Raw genomic sequence first — 22,451 nt, forward strand, 5'->3', positions numbered from 1 at the left:
AACTGAAAGTATATGTAACTTCTAGCATATAGACTGTGTAAAAATATTTCTAGCATTTTAAGTGATTCTCAGACTTTGAAAGGTTGGTAGACTTCTGGCTCCAGATGGTCATCTCATCACCTGACTTTATCTGCTCTCCCTCTAAGACCCTACTACAATGAGGGCAAAGGGGCAGAAAGGTGTAAACCAGCACCACCACCGCGAATGGGGAGGGATGGTTCCGGTGGATGAGGAATTCCACCATGTTTCTGGAAGGCAGACAGCAGGGGAAAGAGTGGTGACTGATGGCGGTGCACGCAGTTCAGAGAAGGTGACAGCTGCAGAGGGGAAGGCGATGAGGCGCCCAAGGAACCCAGGGAAACACCGCAGGGCGAATGGCTGGCTGCTCACCCACTGACCGACGGAGAAACTCGAGTCCACAAGCCTCACCTGTGCACACCGAGTTTCCAGTCTGATTTTCTATTTTTAATTCCTAAACGTGAATGGACAGCCCCAGTGAGGACATCTGAGAGAAGCCTGCCACCTCTCTCTCGGTTCTCCTCCTGGTGTAGCCGCTCCATCTTTTAGACGCTAAGGCCCAGTCTCGAGACCTCTCCTCTTCTGGGTCCCACGATGGCTCCCTGGCACCCAGTGGTTCCAACCTGGCTGTCCCTTGGAGTTATCTGAGAAGTTTAACAAAATACTAATTCCTGAGCCCCGCCCCCAGGGAGTGTGATGCAATTGGATGGTGAGGGGAGAACCTGGGCATTAAGACTTCTTAAAACTCCCTGGGTGATTTTACTTTGCAGCCAGGGTTGAGAACCACTGTCCTAGCTGATCTTTGGCAGGGCTTTAAATCACACTTATGAGTGGTTCTCACCCCTGCCTGCACATTAGAATAATCTGGAGAACTTTTTAAAATATCAATTCCAAGGTTTGATTCCCCAAAGATTCTGACTGAATGGGTTTGGGGTCAAGTCTGGATATTAATTTTTTTTTTCTACGTTTCTTGAGTGATTTTAACATCACTGCAGCCAGGGTTAAGAACCAGTGGTCTATAGGCTAGAAAGTCCCAAATTTGGATCGCAGCTCTGACCTCTCCCTTAAGTTCTAAACTTGCATATCCAACTATCCAGCTGACATCCTACTTGAAGTCTAAGGGCCAGTTCAAAATTGATATTTTCAAAACTAAGTTCTTGATTCTCATCTCCCTCCCAGCCACCCCCCTCCTTGGTTCTACTATAGTTACCCTCATCGCAGTAAATGGCAAATCTATCCTTCCAGTTGCTAAGGCCAAAAGTCTTAAGAGTCCTTTTTTATTCTTATATCTGATCCATTAGCAATTCCTGCCGATCTACTTTCAGCAGGTACCCGAATCTAACTGCTGACTTTGCCTCAGGCCGGGAGGGAATAGTGGGCCCAGATTTCCCTTTACCATAAACAACAGGAAACTGGACAAAGTCTCCTGAACAATGATTTTCAGATACTGAAAAACAGGTAGTATAGGATTATGATCCGTGAAAGAAGGGAAACAAACAAGTTCGGGCCTTTGATTGCCCTGATTTTCTGCCCAGAGGCAATTTCCAGACAGCAATAGGGGGGGGGGGGTATCTGGCAATCTCACTGAACTGAGGACAGAGAGGTTTAAGTTCGAGGAGGACAAGGCCACTGTAACAGAGGCAGTGACGGAGAGGAAGAAACAACCCAGGGAAAGAACTCCAGAAATTTGCATTAGGGGTTTTCTTGAATCTCTAGCTAAATAACAGTCTGTGCGGGTGTAGGGGGAAACTCCTCAAGACCAAGAAAAAAACAACTTCCAGAAAAGAACAATTGCTAGGGTTGTAAGCCAAACAATTCCCAGAAATCTCATAGATCCAGAAATCACCCTCGTTCCCACCTGCCAGGGTGCCCAGGTTTCACTAAATGCACTGAATAGTGGAGACGCCAGAAAGGTTATGCCTTAATAGTGTGACTATGCTAGTTCCAGAAAAAAGGCGCCTTTAGATCTGCCTGTAAAAAGTTTAAAAACTAGCCTGTAAAATATCAGGCTTATCTACAACTAACCTAACTCTCCACCAGAACAAAGTCCAACCCTTTTTAACGGAGTACAACATAATCAAGTGTCAACAATATAGAATTCACAATGTCTCTAATAAATTATCAGACATGCAAAGAAGCAGGAAGATGTAATTCACAAATAAGAGGGGGGAAAATCAGTCAATAGACACAGATCCAGAAATGCTAAAGATTAGAAAATGAACAGCAAAGACTTTTAAACAGCTGTTACAAATATGTTAGATATGCTCAAGGACGTAAAGGAAAAGATAAACTTAATGAGGAGATAAATGGACAAAATGAAAAAGACCTAAGTAGAACTCCTAGAGATAAAAAATATAATATCTGAAATTTAAATGTCACTGATAGGACTAACAGTAGATTAGACACTGCAGGAAAAAAAATTAAATCTGAAGACATAGCAATAGCAATTATCCAAAAGTAAAGCACAGTGAGGAAAAAAAATCTGAAAAAAAAGAAAGCAAAAAGAAGAGCATCAGTTACCTGTGAGACAATATCAGGTGGTCTAACGTATGTGTAATTGAAGTCCAAAAAGAGATTGTGGGATAGCAATACGTATATTTGAAGAAATAATGGTCAAAAAATTTCCAAAGTTGATAAAGTTTATAAACACAGATCCAAGAAGTTCAGTAAGTCCCAAGCAGGATAAACACAAAGAATACAATATCAAAGTACATCAAAATCAAATTGCTGAAAATCAAGGATGAAGAGAAAATCTTAAAAGCAGCCAGAGAAAAAGAAAGGCACATTACTTATGTATAAACAGAGATAAGAATCACAGACTTCTTGTCAGAAACTATGCAAGCCAGAGGGTAAAAGTCTTGAAAATGCTGAAAGAAAAAAAAATACTTCACTTTAGATTTTTATACTCAGTAAGTACATCTTTTCTGAAGGCTATTCTGAAAGATCTCATCACCTCTCCCTGACTCTGCCAATCACATCCTGGTCCAGGTCACCATCATCTCCCACCTAGAATACTTCAAAAGCCTTCCTAGTTTCTACACTTACTGCCCTACAGACTTTTTCTTAAACAGTAGACAGAGTGAACCTAGAATATGTCAGATCATCTCGCTCTTCTTCGCAAAACCCTCCAGTGGCTCCCCATTTTACTCAGAATAAAATCCGAAGGCCGTCCCGTGGACCACACTCCCTACATGATCTAGTCCTTGGCTGTTTTTCTGACTTCATATTCTAGCACTCTCCTGCTCGAGCCTTCTCCAAACACTATCTGAGCCGCACTGGCTCCTTGCTCCTCTAACAAACCATGCAAACTCCTGTGTTAAGACCTTGGCATTTGTTGGAATAATCTTCCTCCAGGTAGCCACATCTTTGCTGAAGGGTCATGTCATCAGAGATTGTTTTAGATCACCTTATCAAAAATAGCAGCTCCATTTCCCTCACTCTCCATTCACTTATCTTGCTTTTTTCTTTTTGTTGTATTTATCAGTATCTGATGTTTGTTTATTCGTTTATTGAACATCTCCCCCAACTAAAATATTAGCTCCGTACAGTGGGGAATTGGTCTACTTGCTCACTGTTGTATGTACAATGTGAAATCAGAAACACACACACACACAATACAGCATCTATACCACAAGTTTTTCTGGAACTCATCAGTTCTAGACTCCTTATTGTATAGAAGTGTTTTGGTGCCCTGTGCATAGCTCAAAGGGGCTGGGAGGAGCTCTAAATGACACGTGTTATATATACTACTACAGAGGCCACCAGTCTGGGGTTGGAAACTCTGAGAACATCACAAGGGAAAAGAGCTAGGGCCTTGCAGATGCTGGCTCATTGGATCATATTACATTGATAAGTTGAGCCTCCCCTTGCAGGTTATGAATTGAGTTACCTCCTTCCTTCCTCCTTTGCCCTGGGGAGGGAGACAGAGTCAGGAACTGGGACGGAATTAATCAGTACTCAGCTCTAAGACTGAGTGCCCTTCAGCCATAAACAGCTATATTAAAAAGAATTTTTGCAGAAAAACATTAAAAAAGAAATAAAGCCGGGATTTAGTTGGAGGTAAAGGTGATTCTGGGAACAAAGATGCCATGAATTAAGGATCACTGCTATTTATATACCAACCTCTAATGCATTATCGCCACCCTCCCCCAGTGCCTTTCTCTCCTGCAGGACACAGGGCGCTGCCTTCAGCAATCTCTGAACAGGGAGGGGAGGGAAGGGGCTTTCTCCTCCCGCTTCAACCTGACTTCACCCCCCACCTCCTGTGTGGCTATAGCCTCCTCAGCTACCATTATTAGATTCATAAACAAATCCCTGGATGCGTCATAGAGGTCCCCACACCCACAGTCAGCCCCTTTCCCTGGATCTTCATATGAGGCCTTGATATCAAGAAATGGGGCAGGAGCAGAGAACAAGAAGACCCAAGATTAGTGGAGGTTGTGTTGAGTGCCATTCACTAGATCCTGCCATGTGGCTCCTGAAAATATCCCTCATGGCTTCTCTCCTGCTCCTTTCCAAAAGCCACAGGATCCCTGGCCCCATTCCTTGCCTCCTCTGCCCAATCACTCTGCATTATAAACATTCAGCATCCTGGGTTTCCGTGTAAACAAATGAACAAACATTCATGGACCCTTGGTCTATTATGTGAGGGTCCTCCCCATGACCCAGTGAGGCATACATCATTGTGAGAAAGAGCTATATATAGCTACTAAGTCTAACATGCCAAATTCTGCTCTTTGTTCCAAATGTGTATGCCAGTAGCTATAAAATAAAATTATAACTATCATATAGCATGAAACACATAGAGCTGATGAAGTAACAACACACTGGTAATCCTTTTGAATGAGTTTGGAATCACACTGCAGTTCAGAGCTGAATATACAAGCTAAGTACACACTCCTCAAGGATCTACCACCCATAGAGACACATAAGCTCCCATAAAGTGGAGGGGACAGCTGGTAGTGGGCTGACTTAAATGTTCGAGGTGGACAGCCAAAACAAGGGATTTCACAATTATCGCCTCGTTGTTTCCAGGCAGTCTGACCAACAATTTAGACTTACTAGATGCCTGATTTAATGGTGTAACTATATAGTGACTAATCAGCCAGGACGCTCTTCTAAAACACTCATCATCACACTACACTCCTGCTCAAGAGCAATACCTAAGCCTTATTGCTCCTAATGGTCAAGTCAAATCATTTCTGTCTGGCTCTCAAGGCCCTCTGATCTGTCCTAAACCTACCGAAGCAGTTTCACCTGTCATTGTTCCTTAACATGCCTGACTGGTCCTGACCTAGCTCATACTGTTCCCCAAGGCCTGCCTACCCTGCAGCCCAAGAGGTGGCATCAGACAAGTGGAATGAGCAAAGGACCTGGGGTCAGAGACTTCAGCTCAGGGCCCAGATTTGTCACTCACTTTGTGGCCTCACCCAAATTATTTATTAATACAACACTAGCTCACATTAGAGTGCTGATTAAATGCCAGGACGGACTAAGCACCTACATCCATTGTCTCATATGATTCTCCCAACAACCATGTGAGATACGAGGGGGCAACCCCCGCAAAAAGCCCCGGAATTATCTTCTGGAGGTCAGGTCCCTTGTAGTACAAATTTCCCCCAGTAGGTGAGTATTCTAGGAACCCATCTGAATCAGTGTACCAACTGGCATTGTTGGGAGAGGCTGCATTTGGCTTCAATGAATTTTTTTTTTAAGACTCTTTCAACACACTTACCCGTTTTGTGATGGGTGATTTACGAGCACACCTGCCCACACGGTGCTGAGTGTTCAGCAGTTTTTGACCAAAAATGGCATGACCCCCATGCCCCACCTTCCCTATTTACCCTATCTTACCCTGAGTAACTTTTTTTGTTTCCCAGGATGAAATAAGTCTTCAAAGGGAAACATTTTGCTGATGTGGAAGAGGTGAAACAAAAACGGCAGAAGCACTAAAAGGCATCAAAATCGGCCAGTTCAAAAACTGTTTTGAGCAGTGGGAAAAAACGTCTCCATAGGTGTATTGCATCAAATGGAGAGTACTTTGAAGGTGACTGAAGTTTAAACATGTAAGAATAAATACACAATTTTAATAAATTCTGGGTGTTTTGGGGGTCCCTCTGATAGGCACTATTATTATTCCCACTTTATAGATGTTAAAACTGAAGCTTTCTTGCCATGGCTGGTGTGGCTCAGTGGACTGAGCACCAGACTGTGAACCAAAGGGTTGCCAGTTCGATTCCCAGTCACATGCCTGGGTTGCAGGTCAGGTTCCCAGTACGGGGTGAACTACAGGCAACCACACATTGATGTTTCTCTCCTTCTCTTTCTTCCTCCCTTCCCCTCAGTCTAAAAATAAAAATAAATAAAAACACTCTATGCACTATGGACAGTGGCTGGAAGCGACTGGCGGATACTATTATAGTCAGGGTGGTCAGGGAAAGCTCCTCAAGGGGTGACGTTTTAGTGACATTTTAGCTGTAGATATTGAGGCTTGAATGCAGTTGAGAAGTCAGTCATGCTGAGTCAGGAAGCAGTGCTTTAGGGAGTAGGAACAGCAAGTGCAAATGCCCTGGGGTCTATAAAGTCCAGTTAAGCTGTAGTGAGCTGAGCAAAAATAAAGCAGGGCCAATGAGGCTGAGAGGGAGCAGGACCAGATTATGTATGGCCTTGCAGGCCGTGGTGAGGAGCCAGGTTTCCTACAATGGAAGTCACTGAAAGTTTTTAAGTAAAAGAAGGACTTGATCTCATTTATATTTTGAAAGATCTTTTTGGTTGCTGTGCGGAGAAGAGGTTGTCAAGATGCAGAGAGGGAGCTAAGGGTTGGTTAAGAGACTGATGTAGTTGCCCCAGCAACAGATGATGGTGATGGCTGGAGGAGACCAGTAGTGATGGGCATGGAGATGAGTGCACAAAATGTATTTTGCAGATTGAACTGAGAGATTTTGATGATGGATTAAATATGGAACATTTGTGAAGAAGAGGAATCAAGACAGTTTCTTATGTTGGTCCCATTTATTGAAATGAGGAAGATTGCTATAGGACAGGAGTCAAGAGTTCTATTCTGGTCATTTTAAGTTTTACCACATATTAGATATCTCCATGAAGATGTCAAGTAGGCAACTGGACCTATGGTCTTGAAGTTTAGTGTGGAGGATTGGGGTTACTCACCCACAAGTCATCAGCAGATAAATGAGATTTAAAACCATGGGTGTGAAGGGATCAAAATATGCCAACCTAAAATATACAGCTTTGGCATAAGTATTATTTTGAGCTGAAGGCAGTGGAGAAACAGCAGATACAGGAAAAGCTCTCTACTCTTCCCGTCTGCCTAAATGTAGGGTAAAAATTTTCCCTTGTAAAGACGTCCCCCTACCTTCAACTATACCAGGAAAAGGAAAACAATTCTTAAATCACCCTGAGACTGAATGAGATTAAGTCTGAAAAACAAACCTTACTAAAATAACCCTTATTTTGTATTAGTTTCCCTATATGTTTCCCTTCCACAATTTACCACTCCTAAGAGCCCAAGCCCCCTTTCCTTTGTCTTATAATTTCTCCACAATTTATTCCTCTTTGTTAAGCTGGTGTATAAGCCCCTGACCTAACTGATTCTTTGGGTATTCAATTCTTTTCTATAAAGGCTCCAGTGTACACATAATAAGACCTTTTTCTGTTACTATGGCTTTTGTCAGTTTAATTTGCAGGACCCCAGAAATGGAACCTAAGAGGGTAGAGAAAAAAAAGTTATTCCTCTCATACCCAAGGAAAGAGTCTGAGGAATGAGCATGGGAGCTTCCAACAATGAGGTCACAGAGAGAGGCGAGTCCAGCAAAGGAAACTGAGGACAGCAGCCAGTGAGGATTAAGGAGAGTACCGTGTCGCGGAAGCCAAGAGGAAAGTGGATATCAAGAAGGAGGAATGGTCAGTTGAGTCAAATATTACTGAAGTGTTGAGAAGGTACGAACAGGGAGGTCACCAAAGAGTCTGCAGGAAGGAGGCCATTAGGGACCTTACTGGAGCAGACTCAGTGGAAAGGTGGGGTGGACTCTTTTTTCCCTAACGTCTTCCTATATATTTTCTTTTTAAAAAAACATTTTATTTATTTTTAGGGAGAGGGAAGGGAAGGATAAAGAGAGGGAGAGAAACATTGATGTGAGAAAGAAACATCAATCGGTTGCCTCTTGTATGCACCCTGACGGGGAACTGAACCCACAACACAGGCATGTACCCTGACCAGGAATTGAACTGCCAACCTTTTGCTTTGTGGGACGACATCCAACCAGCTGGGCCACACCAGTCAGGACTGGGGTGGACTCTTGATTGATGTGAAGTGGGGGAAGGAAGGGAGATGTTGACTAATCTTATGAGAAGTTTTCCTGTAAATGAAAGCAGAGAAATAGGGAGGTAGCTGCAGGGTGATGCAGAGGTCAAGAGAGGGTTCCCTGAAGAAGAAAGAAAATACAACGTGTTTGCATACCAATGGAGGAAAAATTAACAAGGCCCGGGGGGGGGGGGGGGGGGGGGGCGGTGGGCAATGACAAGAACAGAGTCCTTGAGAAAGTTAGGGGGGATGGGACCCAGTGACGCAGGCCTTTGAAAGTGGACAGTTCCTCTGCTATCATAAGAGAGAAACCACTCCACATGATGAGTGGATTTGGGGGGGTGAAGATAAGAGTCCTTGTCTGATTACTTTAATTTTCTCAATGAAGTCTGAACAGAGAATGAGGGGTACGGGAGGCTGGAGGTAGAAAGAGTGGGTACACAGAAGGAAGGTAATGGGAGGGCCTGTCACTGGGAGCATCCAGCTGGTACCCAGGATCACTGATTTAATTCGGGGCCAGTCAGCATCTTCGCATGATTTACTCCAGCCACGTTCAGCAGCTTGAGTGCTGGTGAGGAGCAGGTAGAAAGCTGGCATTCTGATAGTGGCAGAGTAGGGACAGAGGTATAGCACAGGAGAGAAGGGCAAGGAAGTTAAGGGTCCTCGCAGAGGAAATACAGTAAATCTAAGCTGGATCAGAAAAGAAGTGAGGGCCCCCAAAAGATGAAGGAAACATAAAAGTAGGAAACTGCAGGTCTTGAGGTGCAAGGGTTGTTACCCCAGGGAGCTGGAAGCGTGGGAGGGGGGCAGTCAGAAGGAGAGATGTTTGGAATCCCCAACTCTGAAGACAGTGCAGTTACTGGTCAGAGCAAGGACATAGGTAGAATGGAGCACTTCCTGGAGAGGCACAGAGGAAAATATTGCTGTGGGAGAGATGATCCAGGAACATGAGCCCCAGGTCCCACATGGGTCACGCATGGGAGGCTGGAGAGAGGCAGAGGGGAAGGCAGAGAGCCCGACTTCTGCTCTGGTAACCCTGCTCATCAGTGACAGAGCTGAAATTCAAAGCCAGGCCCAGCACCTTTTCATAAGGGCTGTCACGCTGCAATTCTTCTCTTGATGATGCAGATGTATTTCTTCTTAAAATGGAGCTATGAACCATGCCCACCTGCCTGGCCTCCGTCCGGTGCTTTACATTAGCACACAATCCAGTCTGCAGGACTGCTCCAGCTGCCTGACCAGCTCCGGTCAGGGGAGTGGGGGGCGCACTCCGAGCTTTTGTCACACACGCTTCTAAACTGCCTGCTGGGTCACGTGTATTGCCACAATCCGTTGACATGAGGGGCAGTGTTGCCTTAGGGATTCGAGGTTTGTGCGAAGGTGGCAATGGCCATCAGGGGGACCGTATGCAGCTGCTGGGTGCCTGACACACTGGTTGCATGTTGCATCTCCCTTGGGCGCCTGGCTACTTACAGAAGCCCTGGAATGAATTCTTCCACAAAACGAAGCTTTTTTACAAAGTGAATCATCATCTGATTTGTAAATGGGGATTTTCACATTTTACTTTTTCTTAAACTGGTGCCTAGGGAAAGTTGAGAAGCTAGGAAACAGACATTCATTCCACAGAAATTCCTGGAGCCCCTTGCATATGCCAAGCCCTGTGCCAGGCGCTGGGAGATACAGTAGAAAACAGAAGAGCCAGGATCCTGGACGCTGGGAGGGTCAGGCTCTGTAGTTCCACCTCAGGGCTCACAAAGGCAGCGGCCTCTTTCCTGCCTGCCTCCTGGGGCTGACAGACCTCCCTCAGAATTGGCTCATGTGCCATCTCAGCTTTCCTTCCTCCCTCTCCATTTAAAAATAGAGTCCAATAATGAAAAACTGCATGGTCTCCAAAATGCACCCTGCCCCCATAGGAAATGCCAATAAACTCAGCATGGGCAGAGTGTGGTGGTTTCCTTTCCCTCTCGGCCTGGGCAGGCCCTGCAGCATTTCTGGCAGGTCCTGGTGTTAGCAGCTCAGAATTCAGAGCACTTGGCAGCCAGGAATGAGATTGTGGCCATGTGGAAACGATTCGGGAGAAGTCACGCGGAGTGGGATTCGGGGTTTGTGTTTATCTCAACCGTAACTTTCCAGAAAGCTGGGCCACCCAATTCCAATAAACGCCGCCCCAAGTATTTTTGGAGGTATTGTGGTGGTGCTGGGCTGCATGGGTGGAGGTGGTATTTCCTGGTTTGTGGAATTGTGTTTAGTTATAAAACTTCTGTCCAATTTGTGAGCCAACATCTGGTTTCTAAGGACAGGTGAGGGACAAGGTGGAACTACTGGGCTAAGAGGTAGAACTCAGCAGGCTCCTTAGGGCTGGGGGCTGTGGCCAAGGCCAGGGCCAGATGCAGAATCTGAGTTGGTGGGAGAGCTGGGACCAGAAGCCTGGCCTTTTTCAGGACTTTTCCCACCACTCCTGGGGTGATAGGGGCTGAGGCTCAGAATTATTGGTGTGTTTTCATTGCAAAGATTCTGCTGGGCCCCAGGCAGGGTGGGACAAGGACCAAGCTGACTCAGAGAGCCACGGAGACAGCACTGTCAGCCAGGGGAGTCCCAGCCAGAATGAGCTGCCTGCCTGCTGTGCACCTGCCAGCAGCTGAGAGATTGTTAAACCAACTGTCCAGCAGAGGGGCCGGTGCACAGCCCCTCTGGATCCAGGGGCCCAGAGGGGGAGCGAGGTGCAGGGAGGTTCTTGGAGCCTGGCCTGGGCCCAACCTTTTCCATTCTTTTTAACATTATTTCCAGCCGTCACATTCATTTATTTATTCCAACCATTCACCATACGTTGATTAATCACGACTTTGTGCCAAGCATTATGCTCCATGATTTACAGAAACTACCTCTTTGCTATAATTATCTCTATCGCCAGACACAGGGCCCACTTCATAGTAGTCATCCAGCGCGGGGCTGCTGCCACTAGGGCTGCTATTGTTACCGGCTGTGGCGGTGAGAGACACTGCCGAGACACAGCTCCTGGCCCGGACGAGGAAGACAGGAAAGGAATTTCTGACACCTACGATGGGTTGGGTCCTGTGCCAGCTGTTGACATACCTTACCCCACTGAACAGAGGTTTGTGTGATTGCCAGGGAAACTGGCATAGAAACAAAAAACTACCGTAAGTAATTCACCGAAGCTCTCTCTAGTGGCCCCATTTGAGCTGGGCCTTGAAGATCAAGTTCACTCAGTAGAAGATGGAGAGAAAGGAAAGGGCATTCCAGGTGGAGAGAACAGCATGAGCAGTGGCCTGGTGGCTTAAAGTGCCCAGGGTTTAGGGGTGGGGGTGTGGAGGTGGCTGGGAGGGGTTGGGGTGAAGGCGGAATGTCCAGAAGTTGAGTGATTAAAGAGAGTGGTGCATTGGCAGGTGCTTGGTTTCCTGCATTCCCCTAACATCTGGGCAGGTTTGCCTCCAGCACATGACCTTGGGCAGAGTCTCTCACAAACCAGCTAGCCTCTGGGAGGCCCAGGCCTGAGCTGGCCATGTCCCCAGACTTTCCTGGTTGGTGTGCTCAAGTGCAGACCTCCTGGTTACTTGGTTTTCTGTTCCTGCCTCTCCATGGCCATTGCTGCTACCCCAGATGCAGGGCTAAGAGCCTTCCAGTCACAGGGTCCCTCCTCTGGGCAGGAGCTTGGTGCAGCGGGCCTCCAAAGCTCGCTTCAGCATGGGCTCCAGAGCGCCCATGAGCACTGCACAGGGAGGCGTGCTCTTCCACTCTGTCCCGCCTGCCTGGCAGCCTCCCTCACGGAGAGGTGCAAGGCTGGAAAGGATGGAAAGGAGGCAACCTTCGGTTCAGTCTAGCCACTGGGGCTGCAAGGGGCACAGCACAACCAAATCCAAGTCCCTAAAGTTCACTTGAGCCTTCGTTTCACACCCTCATGTTCTCCTCCACCCCTCCCACCCAGCACACCTGATTCTGCCCCCTCTGTGGTAATGCTCAGGGGCAGCAGAGAGGATGGTGGGCATCCCGAATCCTCTATCCTGGCATTGACTCACTTGCTGTGTGACCCAAGGCAAGTCACTTAACCTGAGTCTATCTCTTTATCTGTGAAATGGGATAATAGAATCCTCGTTGCTGTCCCAGGGTTTTGGGGAGGTTCCTGAGTAAACATAGGTGAAAAGTCAGTAAACTGGCAAGCCGGACACACATGTATGTGGGCAGGGGGAGCGGTAGGAAACCATCCACAGGACACTTTGATGCTTTGGTCATTCCTCCCCAGAACAAAGGCCCTGCGGCTGGTATGGCAGAGTCTGGAGAGGGGAGGTGCTGGCAGTGCCCTGCAGCCTCCCCTCTTCCGCCCCAGAAGACCTCTGTCTGGGAGCTGTGTTAGCCCCAGGACCAAGGGTGCAGGGTGAAGTCCAGGCCTGGAGGCCCAGGCCAGCACCTCAGCTCCCATCCCAAGGGGGCTGTTTGCCACAGTGCCATCCTCCAGCAACCTCCACTGCAGTCCTGACACCAGGTCCACCTAGAGGTATGGCAGGGCCTGGCCTCAGCCACCTCTGGCTTCTCTGCTGGTCTCAGCTCCACAACCTCCCCCTAAGTCCAAGCACAGCTGAGGGGCTCCAGCCTACCTGGGAACCAGGAGGGTGGGCGGGGGTGGCCTCCCAGGGCTCGGTTCTAGGGGTGCAGAACAGAGAAGTGCTGGGGGACACTGGTTTAACCCACCACTGAATCACTCATCAGCTCTTTGCCAAGTATGTTCTTTAAAGAGATACAAGAGCACACACATGAGGAATTATTAAGACATTCTAGTCGACAAACCAAAGAAAATGATTTTTAAAAGCACTCTCCCAGGCCAGTTATGTAACAGCACACGACAGCAACATGCCCCAGAGAGAGTGGCCAATGAGAGTGCAGCAGATGCCACACTGCAGGGGTGGCCGAGACCCAGAGGGCCGTGCACAAAGTGGTGTGGCCAGGGAGCTATGGGGGGATGAGCAGTGCCTTGGTTTCCCCCCTGTGCCATGAGGCAGCGCCTGGCTCACCGACGGGGCTAGCCCAGCTCTGAGCGGCTAGCGCTTACTGAGGGCTTGCCAGGCACTGCACATGGGTTAGCTCATTCAGTCCTTAGAGTTACCCCCTGGGGCAGGAGCCACTGTCACCCTCACTTTGCAGAAGACACCTGGGGGCGGATAGGTACACCCACTCACCAAGAGCACATAGCTTGTAACAGAGTTGGGACTGGAATCCAAGCCCAGGGAGGAGGTGACACTCACAGACAGGGTCCAGAACATCTTCCAACAAAGCCACAGGCGGATGGCAGCAGAAGCCTAGATTCCCCTGAAGAAGATCTAGACTTGGTGGTTGGCTAGGCAATGGCAGGGTTTAAGATAGAACCTCTGGGGCCAGAGTCTGACAGCAGTGGGAGCAACTAGGAGCTGGCCTGGGCTGTGGCCACCCTCTCCCACACCTCCCCTGTGCAAAGGCTTTTCTCTACCCCGTGGAAAGTCTTATGCCTTCATAAGACCCTCAATACCCTCTCCTTCCCAACCTTCCCTGCATAAAAGTCCTGCCACTACCCCAGGTGAGGTCAGAGGCCAAGACTGCCCAATGTGCTCACCTCAGCTCCCCCATCTCCCCGCCGCCCACATTCTGGTTTGCTGGCTGGCAGCCCCTGTCCCAGCCCTGGACCCTGAGAAAGTCAGTGGGGCTGGGAAGAAGTGAAGGGAGGGCCAGAAGACTGAGGGAGACCCAGGGTGGGGGGTGACCACAGGGACACAATGGCCTTTGCTCTATCTCTTTATCTGCTCCTCTAAATCTGAGGCAGCTACACAATGGCAAGGAGAGTCCCACTGCAGTTGACGGGGTGGTGGGGGCACTGAACTCCATGCCCAAACAAACCTAAGGCTTTGCCACTGCCTTAAGATGAAGCCGGAGCTTTTCCCTGGAGGACACCTCCTAGGCACTGACTTGCTGCTCCTCAGATGCCCCACCTACTATCTACAAGCTCCTCCCCTTTCTCCTGGTTGTCTAGTGTAATGCCCACCCGGGCTGGGACACCTGGACCCTGCTCAGAAGAACCATGGCTGGGTTAAGTTCAGGATACTCTCTCAGGGTAGGGTGAGAGCTCAAGCCTTGAGGTCAAGGACCTCAGAATCCACACAGCGAAGTTCTGGGTAGGCTCTGGATTGCAGCAAATGCCCCTCTGACTTGCTGTGTAACTTTGGGCAACCTCTCCTCTTCTCTGAATCTCATGTAAAATGAGGAACAAAGCTAAGTTAGGATCTTGGAGGATTGGTCTTGTAGGATCTCTACAGCTCCTCAGAGAAGCCTTTGGGGACTATGCGGCATCCCCAGGGAAGCCTGGTGGGCAGGACTCTAGCCGCTACCCCCAGCCAGAGCAGCTCTGCTCCCGTCTGTTTTCTCCGTGGGCCACATGCTTGCTTTTGTTGACAAAATGACTCAGCGGTTTCCAACCTTTTGGCGTCTCTGGGCCACACTGGAAGAAGAAGAGTTGTCTTGGGCCACACATTAAATACACTGTGACACGTAATCACAAAAATCTCATAACATTTTAAGTGAATTTACCATTTTGTGTTGGGCTGCATTCATAGCCATTCTGAGCCACATGTGGCCCACGGGCCGCAGGTTGGACACCCCTGGTTGAAATGCCTGGGGACATTTCTGGAGGATTCCTACAGTGCTATCCAGGTGGAATCCTCTAGGGGTAGATCTTTGCTCCATCTGGCACAATTCTGGGCTCTTCCAGGCTGGGACACCTGGGCACTGTCAGGACCAAGGGGAAAATGTTTTCCCTCAGCGGGCTTGACTCAGGAGTAGGAGCAGATGAACCTGAAAGCACAGCTGACAGGAGGAAAGAGGGTCTTGGTACCCTTCTCTCTCAGTTTTGATAGCCTGGACACTGCTCCAGTCTGTTGCTCCTTCCTGCCCTTCTCCACTCACCCAAAACTCCCCAAATGAAGCGGCTCTCATTAGAGCATGGAAGGCCAAGGACGCTGCAGCCACAGCTTTGCTGGGGATGGGGTGGAATGAGGGGCAGCTCAGCCCCTGGGGCTGAGTGCAATCCTGGAGAGAACCAAGTGGATCTGTGGCCTGTTTCCCTGAAACATTTAGCTGGGTATCTGCCCAATCTCAGTTAGGCTTTGTAGAGGTACAGGCTCAGCTCAGGAGAGACCAGGAAGTCCCTCACTTCAAAGGAGCTGGCCACAAGAGTTATGAAGACAGCAGTATCATTTGATTCAGCAATTTTCCTGCTGGGAATTCAACCCAAGGAGGTAATATGGAAAGAAAAGGCCATCTGCATAAAGATGATCATGGTGGCATTACTAAAAATAGCTCCAAGGGAACCGCCCAGCTCCACAGCAGTAGGGGTAGTAAATTATAGAACATCAACGAAATGGAATATGTATTATGCACCCACTAAAATTAGTATGTGAAGGCTACGTGGAAACATGGAAACGTTGATGATGAAATTTTAACAACTCAGGGCCCTGGCCAAGTAGCTCAGTTGGTTAGAGCGTCATCCCGATCTCCGGCCAGAGAACATTTAAGAATTAACCAATGACTGTATAAATATGTGGATCAACAAATTGATATTTCTCTCTCTCTAAACATCAATACATTTTTTAAAAATCTCCCATTAAATTTTTTTTAACAACTCAGTACAGATCAGTTAGTTCCCTCCCTTTTTCCTGCAGAAGGAATTCCAGACAACTTCAGACAAGGGGAGCCTGCAAAAATGAAGAGCTGGGCTGGGGAAGTTGGGTCATGAGTGACTTGTTGTCTCATTCAGTGAACACACAATCATTGTGTGTTTACTTTGTGCTGGGTCCAGTGCTGGGCGCTGAGGATGGAGCAATGAATGAGAATGCATTTCCTGCTCTCCATCTACAGCTTCAAGTCAAACGCTACCGTTTTTTTCCTAAATGTCCTTCAAAGTTGTCATAGCATCACCTTTCAATAAAAACACAGTTAATGAGGGAAATAAGCTAGTAAAGGTGCTCCTCTCCTTCTGGGCAATGTATTTCACCCCTGAACCACTTCTAGCTGGATTACATACATGTTAGAACAAAGTCCAATGTATATGTGGTAGTGACATTTTGGTCTTATAATGTTATAATGTTTCCAGTGAAGCAAAAATATTTTTTTAAATCCATGTTTAAAAAAAAAAGGGGGGAGCCCTTGGTGGTGTGGCTCAGTGGATTGACCACTGGCTTGCAACCAAAAGGTCGCTGGTTCGATTCCCAGTTAGGGCACATGCCTGGGCTTTGGGCCAGGTCCTCAGTTGGGGGTGTGTGAGAGGCAACTGATCGATGTATCTCTTGCACAACGATGTTTCTCTCCCTCTCTTTCTCCCTCCCTACCCCTCTCCCTAAAAATAAATAAATAAAACCTTTTTTTAAAAAAAGGGAAAAAAGTTAGGACCTGTTACTAATCTCACAGTTGAATAATTAAGTGTGCCTAATTCTGAAAGTAGCAAGCTAAATTATGCAGTGCAGAAAGTGACAAGTCTCATACCTACACCATCCCGTCTATAGAGCCATGGTTTCAGCTTTATAGCTGAAATATGCTGCCAGAAAACCTAATAAAAGGAAGCAAAAAGATTTCTGTTTATATCAAGCTGCCATTTGAAAAGGACTTAAATATGTTCTTCCCTATGTGTAAATCTGACAGCAGTTGCATAATTAAAACCCCAGTGGAGAGTTTCCTTTTAATCTTTTCAAAGTAAGCCAATATAACATCCTTTAGGATATCAAGTGATGGATTAATACTCTGCAGATTGTTTAAATATCTTTGAGCAAGAGCACTGCCTCCAAGAACACTGCTTAGTACTAAAAGAACACAGCCACCATCTTTATCTTCAGGAGTTCATATAGTCACGGGGCACGCAGTTAAGGACATGCCAAGGGCCACACAGGCATCTATGATAACTTATGCTTTCTTTGGATTTTGTTAAATGGGGGATGAATAAATGGATACATTCCTATTAAAGTAAACTTGATTTCGATCCCTTGGGAATATGTGACCTGGCATAAGTGGGGGAAATAATATTACCCAGGATTTCAGGTCTGTGGAAGTAATCAGTATGAATAATTAGACTGCAAAGTGGATTTTTATTTTGCTTGAGCTATTCAGACTGACTTTCTATATAGTCTCAGCTACTGGTGAACAGTCACTGGCAAATGTATTATGCACTGGGTCTGTGCCCTGTGGACACACATATGATCTACACAGTTGCAAATGGCCTAGTTCTGGACATGGAACCCCATTCACGCCAAACGCCAGGACAAACATTCCATCCCATCACGATGTTCCCTGTAACCCTTGGTACACACAGCCTCACCTGCACTTTTCTTCTGCACCTCCCTCTAGTTGAAGGCCCATTCCTGCCCCTTCTTTCCCTCTCGTAAACACACACACATACCCATTATTAAATACTTCATCTCAAAAAAGAATGTGCCCACCAATTATATGCATGAAGCTGGTAGAACAAACACTGTATAACTTGGATTCTGGACCCAACTAAACGCATAATTAACTGTGACCTAGAACAGGTCCCTTAACATTCTGAGCCATGTGGAATTAGACAAAAGGTCCCCCTTTCCTTGTTCTAATCATCTTTAGTAAGGATAGCCAAGATATGCTGCCCAGAAATGCTGCACTCCAATGGCCCCCATTGGCATGTGCGTTCACTTTTGCCTTGTAGAATAAGCTTTCACTATTCAAAACCTAACACCAGACCTGACATGCACAATTCATATTTATGCAATAAATAAAGGATGGGTTTTTATACTAAAGTCTAGATTAATCACTTAGCGGGGCCCACACAACACACACACACACACACACACAAAGTTCACACCACTGCGTGGACCATTCACACTGATATTCACCGATCAGATAAAACTGAGTGCATGCTAATTTTCCTCTTCACTGGGTGAGGTAGCAGATAAAGAATCCTGATGCCCATTTTGGACTTAGTTTTGGCTCCCTGAGCTGCTGAATCCATAAAAGCACCAGAATAGTAATTATTGTCTCTGAAGACGCAGGGCATTTAAGGAGAAGGAACTGTGTAAGCAGAAGAGAAACTAACATAAGTAGGTCTTTACTTAAATCTCATCCAAGTACACTTTGCAAAAGAAGGCTGAAATGACAATCATGCTCTGGGATTCAGCAGAACTTATCTGACCAATTTGAACCAGTGCCCCAGACCATGACAGGCGGTGGGTAACAGCGACCCTGCTACTCCAGCTGCCATCTTGGCATCCCTGCAAGGGACTAGTTCAGTGCAGAGCTGGCCATAGGCTGGTTCTGGTCCCTGAGTGCAGCTCCTCTCAGAGATTAATGTTTTTCAGTAGCCGATTTTGGAAAACAATGTGTTGGGTCATTTGTAACACAACCACATGCTTCAGTGTAGCCCTCCTACACTGCTTGCCGACATCCAAAAAACACAGATCAAGAAAAAGAACATAGTTCTTTTCCGCTTGACTGAAGAACAGCCATTCCTGCCAGTAGATTAAAGGCTGGGGCTTGGAACAATTTGACAACACACTGACTTGATTTTTGTGCAAAGAGCTGAGAGAAGCTTTAGAAGCTATGGCTGGGCAATGAATGAACACAATGATGGGAGCTCATCAAAGAGGCACAGAGATGACAGGTCACTGGAATGGGGCGCCGTGTGCATGAACTCATAGCCCAAAGGGGAAGAGGACACTGCTAACCCCTTTTCCTTTGTCACTAGGAAAGAAAAGCTGTGCCCTTCCAATATGTGCACAGGTGTGCATCTAGGTGAAAGAGAGCAAAAAGGTGTATTTACAAAAGGAAGAACCCAAGTCAATAATGAGCTATGAACACATGATGTCATCCTTCAGGACTAAACATCCTTAGTACTTTTAAAGCACTTTGAAAAAAAAAATCCTCTAGTTGCTATGGCAACTTGATGCAGCTCTTCAAAGGGGATTTTTTGAGGGGGTCATTTTATATCTTCAATCACCATAACAACATGATATAGCTTTTAAAGGGTATTTTAATCCAATTTGTGCTTTGGAATTGGGCCACATTTGCCTTTTTTAATTTAAGATAATCAGATCAAGCATGACACATTAAAAATCTTTGAAGCAAAGGAAGCCCCTTAGTAAACTATACACACGCACTCAGAGAGACATCTCTAGCTGCCCATACCACACACGTGGACACAGTCTCGGCCTCCCAGCAGCCATCTGTGACAGCTCACACCGGTCAGACAGTCCATGCCCCTGTCTCTAAGCTGGCCTACCAAGCCAGAGCAGAACCCACCCATGGAAGGCGTGTCCATGAAATCCCTCACTTCTCAGACCAGTGAGTCCAGCCCCCTTCTCCAAAACTACCACCAGCCTTAGGGTGGCTAGAAGTCCAAACAGCCAAGTGCCTTCTCCCACCCTGGGATTCCAAGCAGGAGTGGATGGGACACTCACAAAATGTTGCCAAAGTGTTTGGCAAAAATGTTGTGTTTATTCTGCACTCTGTACAGTAACTGGGGAGGCGGCCTGTTTCATGTGACTCCCAGGGCCCAGGGAGAAAGGGGGATGGGGAAAGTGGGTGAGAGGAGAGGGGAGGTTAGGGGTGGAGTGGGGAGCAGGGGTGGCTCTAGGATCTCTACGGAAGAGGCTCAGAGGAGGGGGGAGTGGGAGGAGTGGGGGGAGGAGCTTCAAGGAGTATTTACAAAGCATTTTTTTTTGTAAGATTGTGAAACCATGAACTGTTTACACCAAAAACAGAAGGGATGGTGGAAAGTATGGAAATACTTACCCCCAACCGGCCCAAGTTACCCCTTGGTGCCGCTATAGGTTGGAAAAAATGGCAAGGTAACAAAGAAGAGAGGTCAAGAAATTGGAGGGGAAGGTGACGTGGAGGAGGGGGAGAAAACCAAGGGGGGTCCAGAACAGGAGCAGCTGATGTCCAGGCCTCCAAGTCTCACCGGCTTCTGTTTGCAGAGGGAGCGATGTAGACTCTAGGAGAAGCAGGTGGAAGGGGATCTAGGAAAAAGATTCTGGGGAAAGTGGTCGCACCCCCTCCGTCGGGTAAAAGGCCTTAGGAGGGGCCTCCAACCTGCAGCCGAAGGGTCGCATGCCTCCCAGGTTGGCTATGAATGCGGCCCAACGCAAAATTGTTAATTTACTTAAAACATTATGAGTGTTTTTTTGTGATTAAATGTCGCAATGTATTTCATGTGTGACCCAAGACAACTCTTCTTCCAGTGTGGCCCGGAGACGCCAAAAGGTTGGACACCCTGGTAGAGAAGGAGCCATAAGAGGAGATAAAAAACGCCGTGAGTGGAGAGAAGGGTCTTTCCAAATCAATTGTGTGAGGAAACTGAGGCTCAGGGGACGTGAGAAACAGGAGGGAAGCAGAAGGCCCCTGACACATCTGCTCACAAGTCATTTATAGAGGAAGACACTGAGTCGCCCAGAAGTTCAGCCATGGAGCTGGCAAGTGCGGGAGTGCCAGCGGCCCCCGGGTCTGCCCAGCTCCTGGATGAGGGCTCTCCCCATTTGGCAGCACTGCCAGGCGAGTCTCCGCTGGGTAAGCGCCAGGAATGGGCCTCTCTGGTCACTTCCCGCACCGAATGCCAGTTAAGAGAGAGAAGGGGCCGGAGGAGGGGGACCCGCGAAGAGGAGAGGGCAGGAAGAAGTAGGCAATGGGGTATTAAAAGAGAAGGTAGCTGATGGACGCGGACCCAGCTACCCAACAACGAAAAGGGCGCCAGGTTAAAGCCCCGGAGAGGAAGCGCGCGCGGGGCGTGCCGCTCACCTATGGTGGATACCACGGTGCCCACGAAGTAGAAGGCGCCAGGGAAGTCCCAGCGCGGGCGCAGCGCGTCGGCTCGGACGCCGGCGGCCAGCGCGGCCTCGTAGTGCCGGAGGAAGGCGCGCAGCTCCGGCTCCGCCACTCCGTGCGCCGCGCTGAAGTTGCGCAGCGTGGCGCCCCAGCGCGCCCGCGCCTCCGCCTCGCCTGGGCTCTCCAGCGCAGAGAAGACTGTGGCGCCCGCCACCAGGTAGAGGCCGATGAGCGCCGCCAGTAGCACGAAGCGCCCCGTGTCCTCGTTGAGGTGCGAGCGGCGGCAGCAGCAGCAACAGCAGGAGGGGCGCGGCAGGCGGCGGCGGCAGCGGCGGGGCGGGGGCCGGGGGCTGCGGGAGGACATGGTCCGGAGCTCAGCCCCGGGGCCGGGGCGGCGCTCGTGGCCCGGGCCGCGACATCCCCCCCGCGGGAGCAGAAACGTGAGGATGGTGGCCAGTGGTCTGGGGCGCCGCGGAGCCCCTCACCGCTTCCCCCGAACGGCGGGGCGCCTCCGCCTCCTACTCGGCGCTCAGGCCGCACACCGCTCCCGCGGCCCTTCCAGCGCCCGGGCTGGGACGCTTCTCTCCGCGCCCCGACGCCTCACAGGCTCCTGCGGCTCTCCACTCGCTGCCCTCGGGCGCGGGGGTCTGCAGCTAGGCCCCTGCCGCCCAGTGGCCAGCGTCCGCGGGGCCCCGGGCCTCATACTCCTGTCCAGTCAGGCCGCGGGCTGCGGGCGGGGCGGGCTGTGAGCCCGGGCGCCTAGGACTGGGACTGGGCAGCAGGGCAGGAGCAGAGCCCCCGGGGGAGTCCCATGAGGGGCTCCCGGGTTGGCAGCTCCCAGGCGCAGGCTGCGCGGGCAGTCCAGCTACCGCCCCCGGGCCTGAGCTAGTAGCGTCGGCTTCGGAGCTTCAGAACCGAGCTGAGTCCGGGGAAGCGCACCCGTTCCAGCTCCAGCGGGAGAGCCGCCGGGCACGGAGAGGCGGAGTCACCGGCGCCTGGGGCGGGGTGTTGAGGTGGGGGTGGGGGGAGTCAGGAAGGGAGGAAAGGAGTGGGGAGCTGGGCTGCTGCTGCGCCTCCCGCCTCCCAGTTGTCCTGGAGGCACTAATGCGGGCCTCGAGGCAGGTGTCGGGACTGTGGTGCTTGCTACCACCCCGCCAGGGAACCCGATCCGGCCCCTCACTGCGCCTCTGCTCCAGAATCCTTCCCTTATCTCCAAGCTGCCGCCAAACTTTGCTCAATTTGATGGTCTCAGGGACGGGGGCCGCAAGACACCAGTCTCCCGACACCGGGCTCTAGG

The 22,451-nt window shown here is 49.0% G+C and overlaps 1 protein-coding gene across 1 annotated transcript in view; it reads right to left on the reverse strand.

Moving 5' to 3' along the window:
• The window catches only part of KCNK12 (potassium two pore domain channel subfamily K member 12), a 39,012-nt gene extending 16,896 nt beyond the window's left edge, over window positions 1-22,116 (reverse strand). The window contains exon 1 of the mRNA XM_024552989.3: window positions 21,128-22,116. Within this exon, the coding sequence (XP_024408757.2) occupies window positions 21,128-21,518 (391 nt within the window). The 5' untranslated portion in view covers window positions 21,519-22,116. The remainder of the gene's footprint in view (window positions 1-21,127) is intronic.
• Between the last annotated feature and the right edge of the window lie 335 nt (window positions 22,117-22,451).

Source organism: Desmodus rotundus, chromosome 5 (genome assembly GCF_022682495.2).
Source record: "Desmodus rotundus isolate HL8 chromosome 5, HLdesRot8A.1, whole genome shotgun sequence".
Taxonomy (NCBI): Eukaryota; Metazoa; Chordata; class Mammalia; order Chiroptera; family Phyllostomidae; genus Desmodus; species Desmodus rotundus.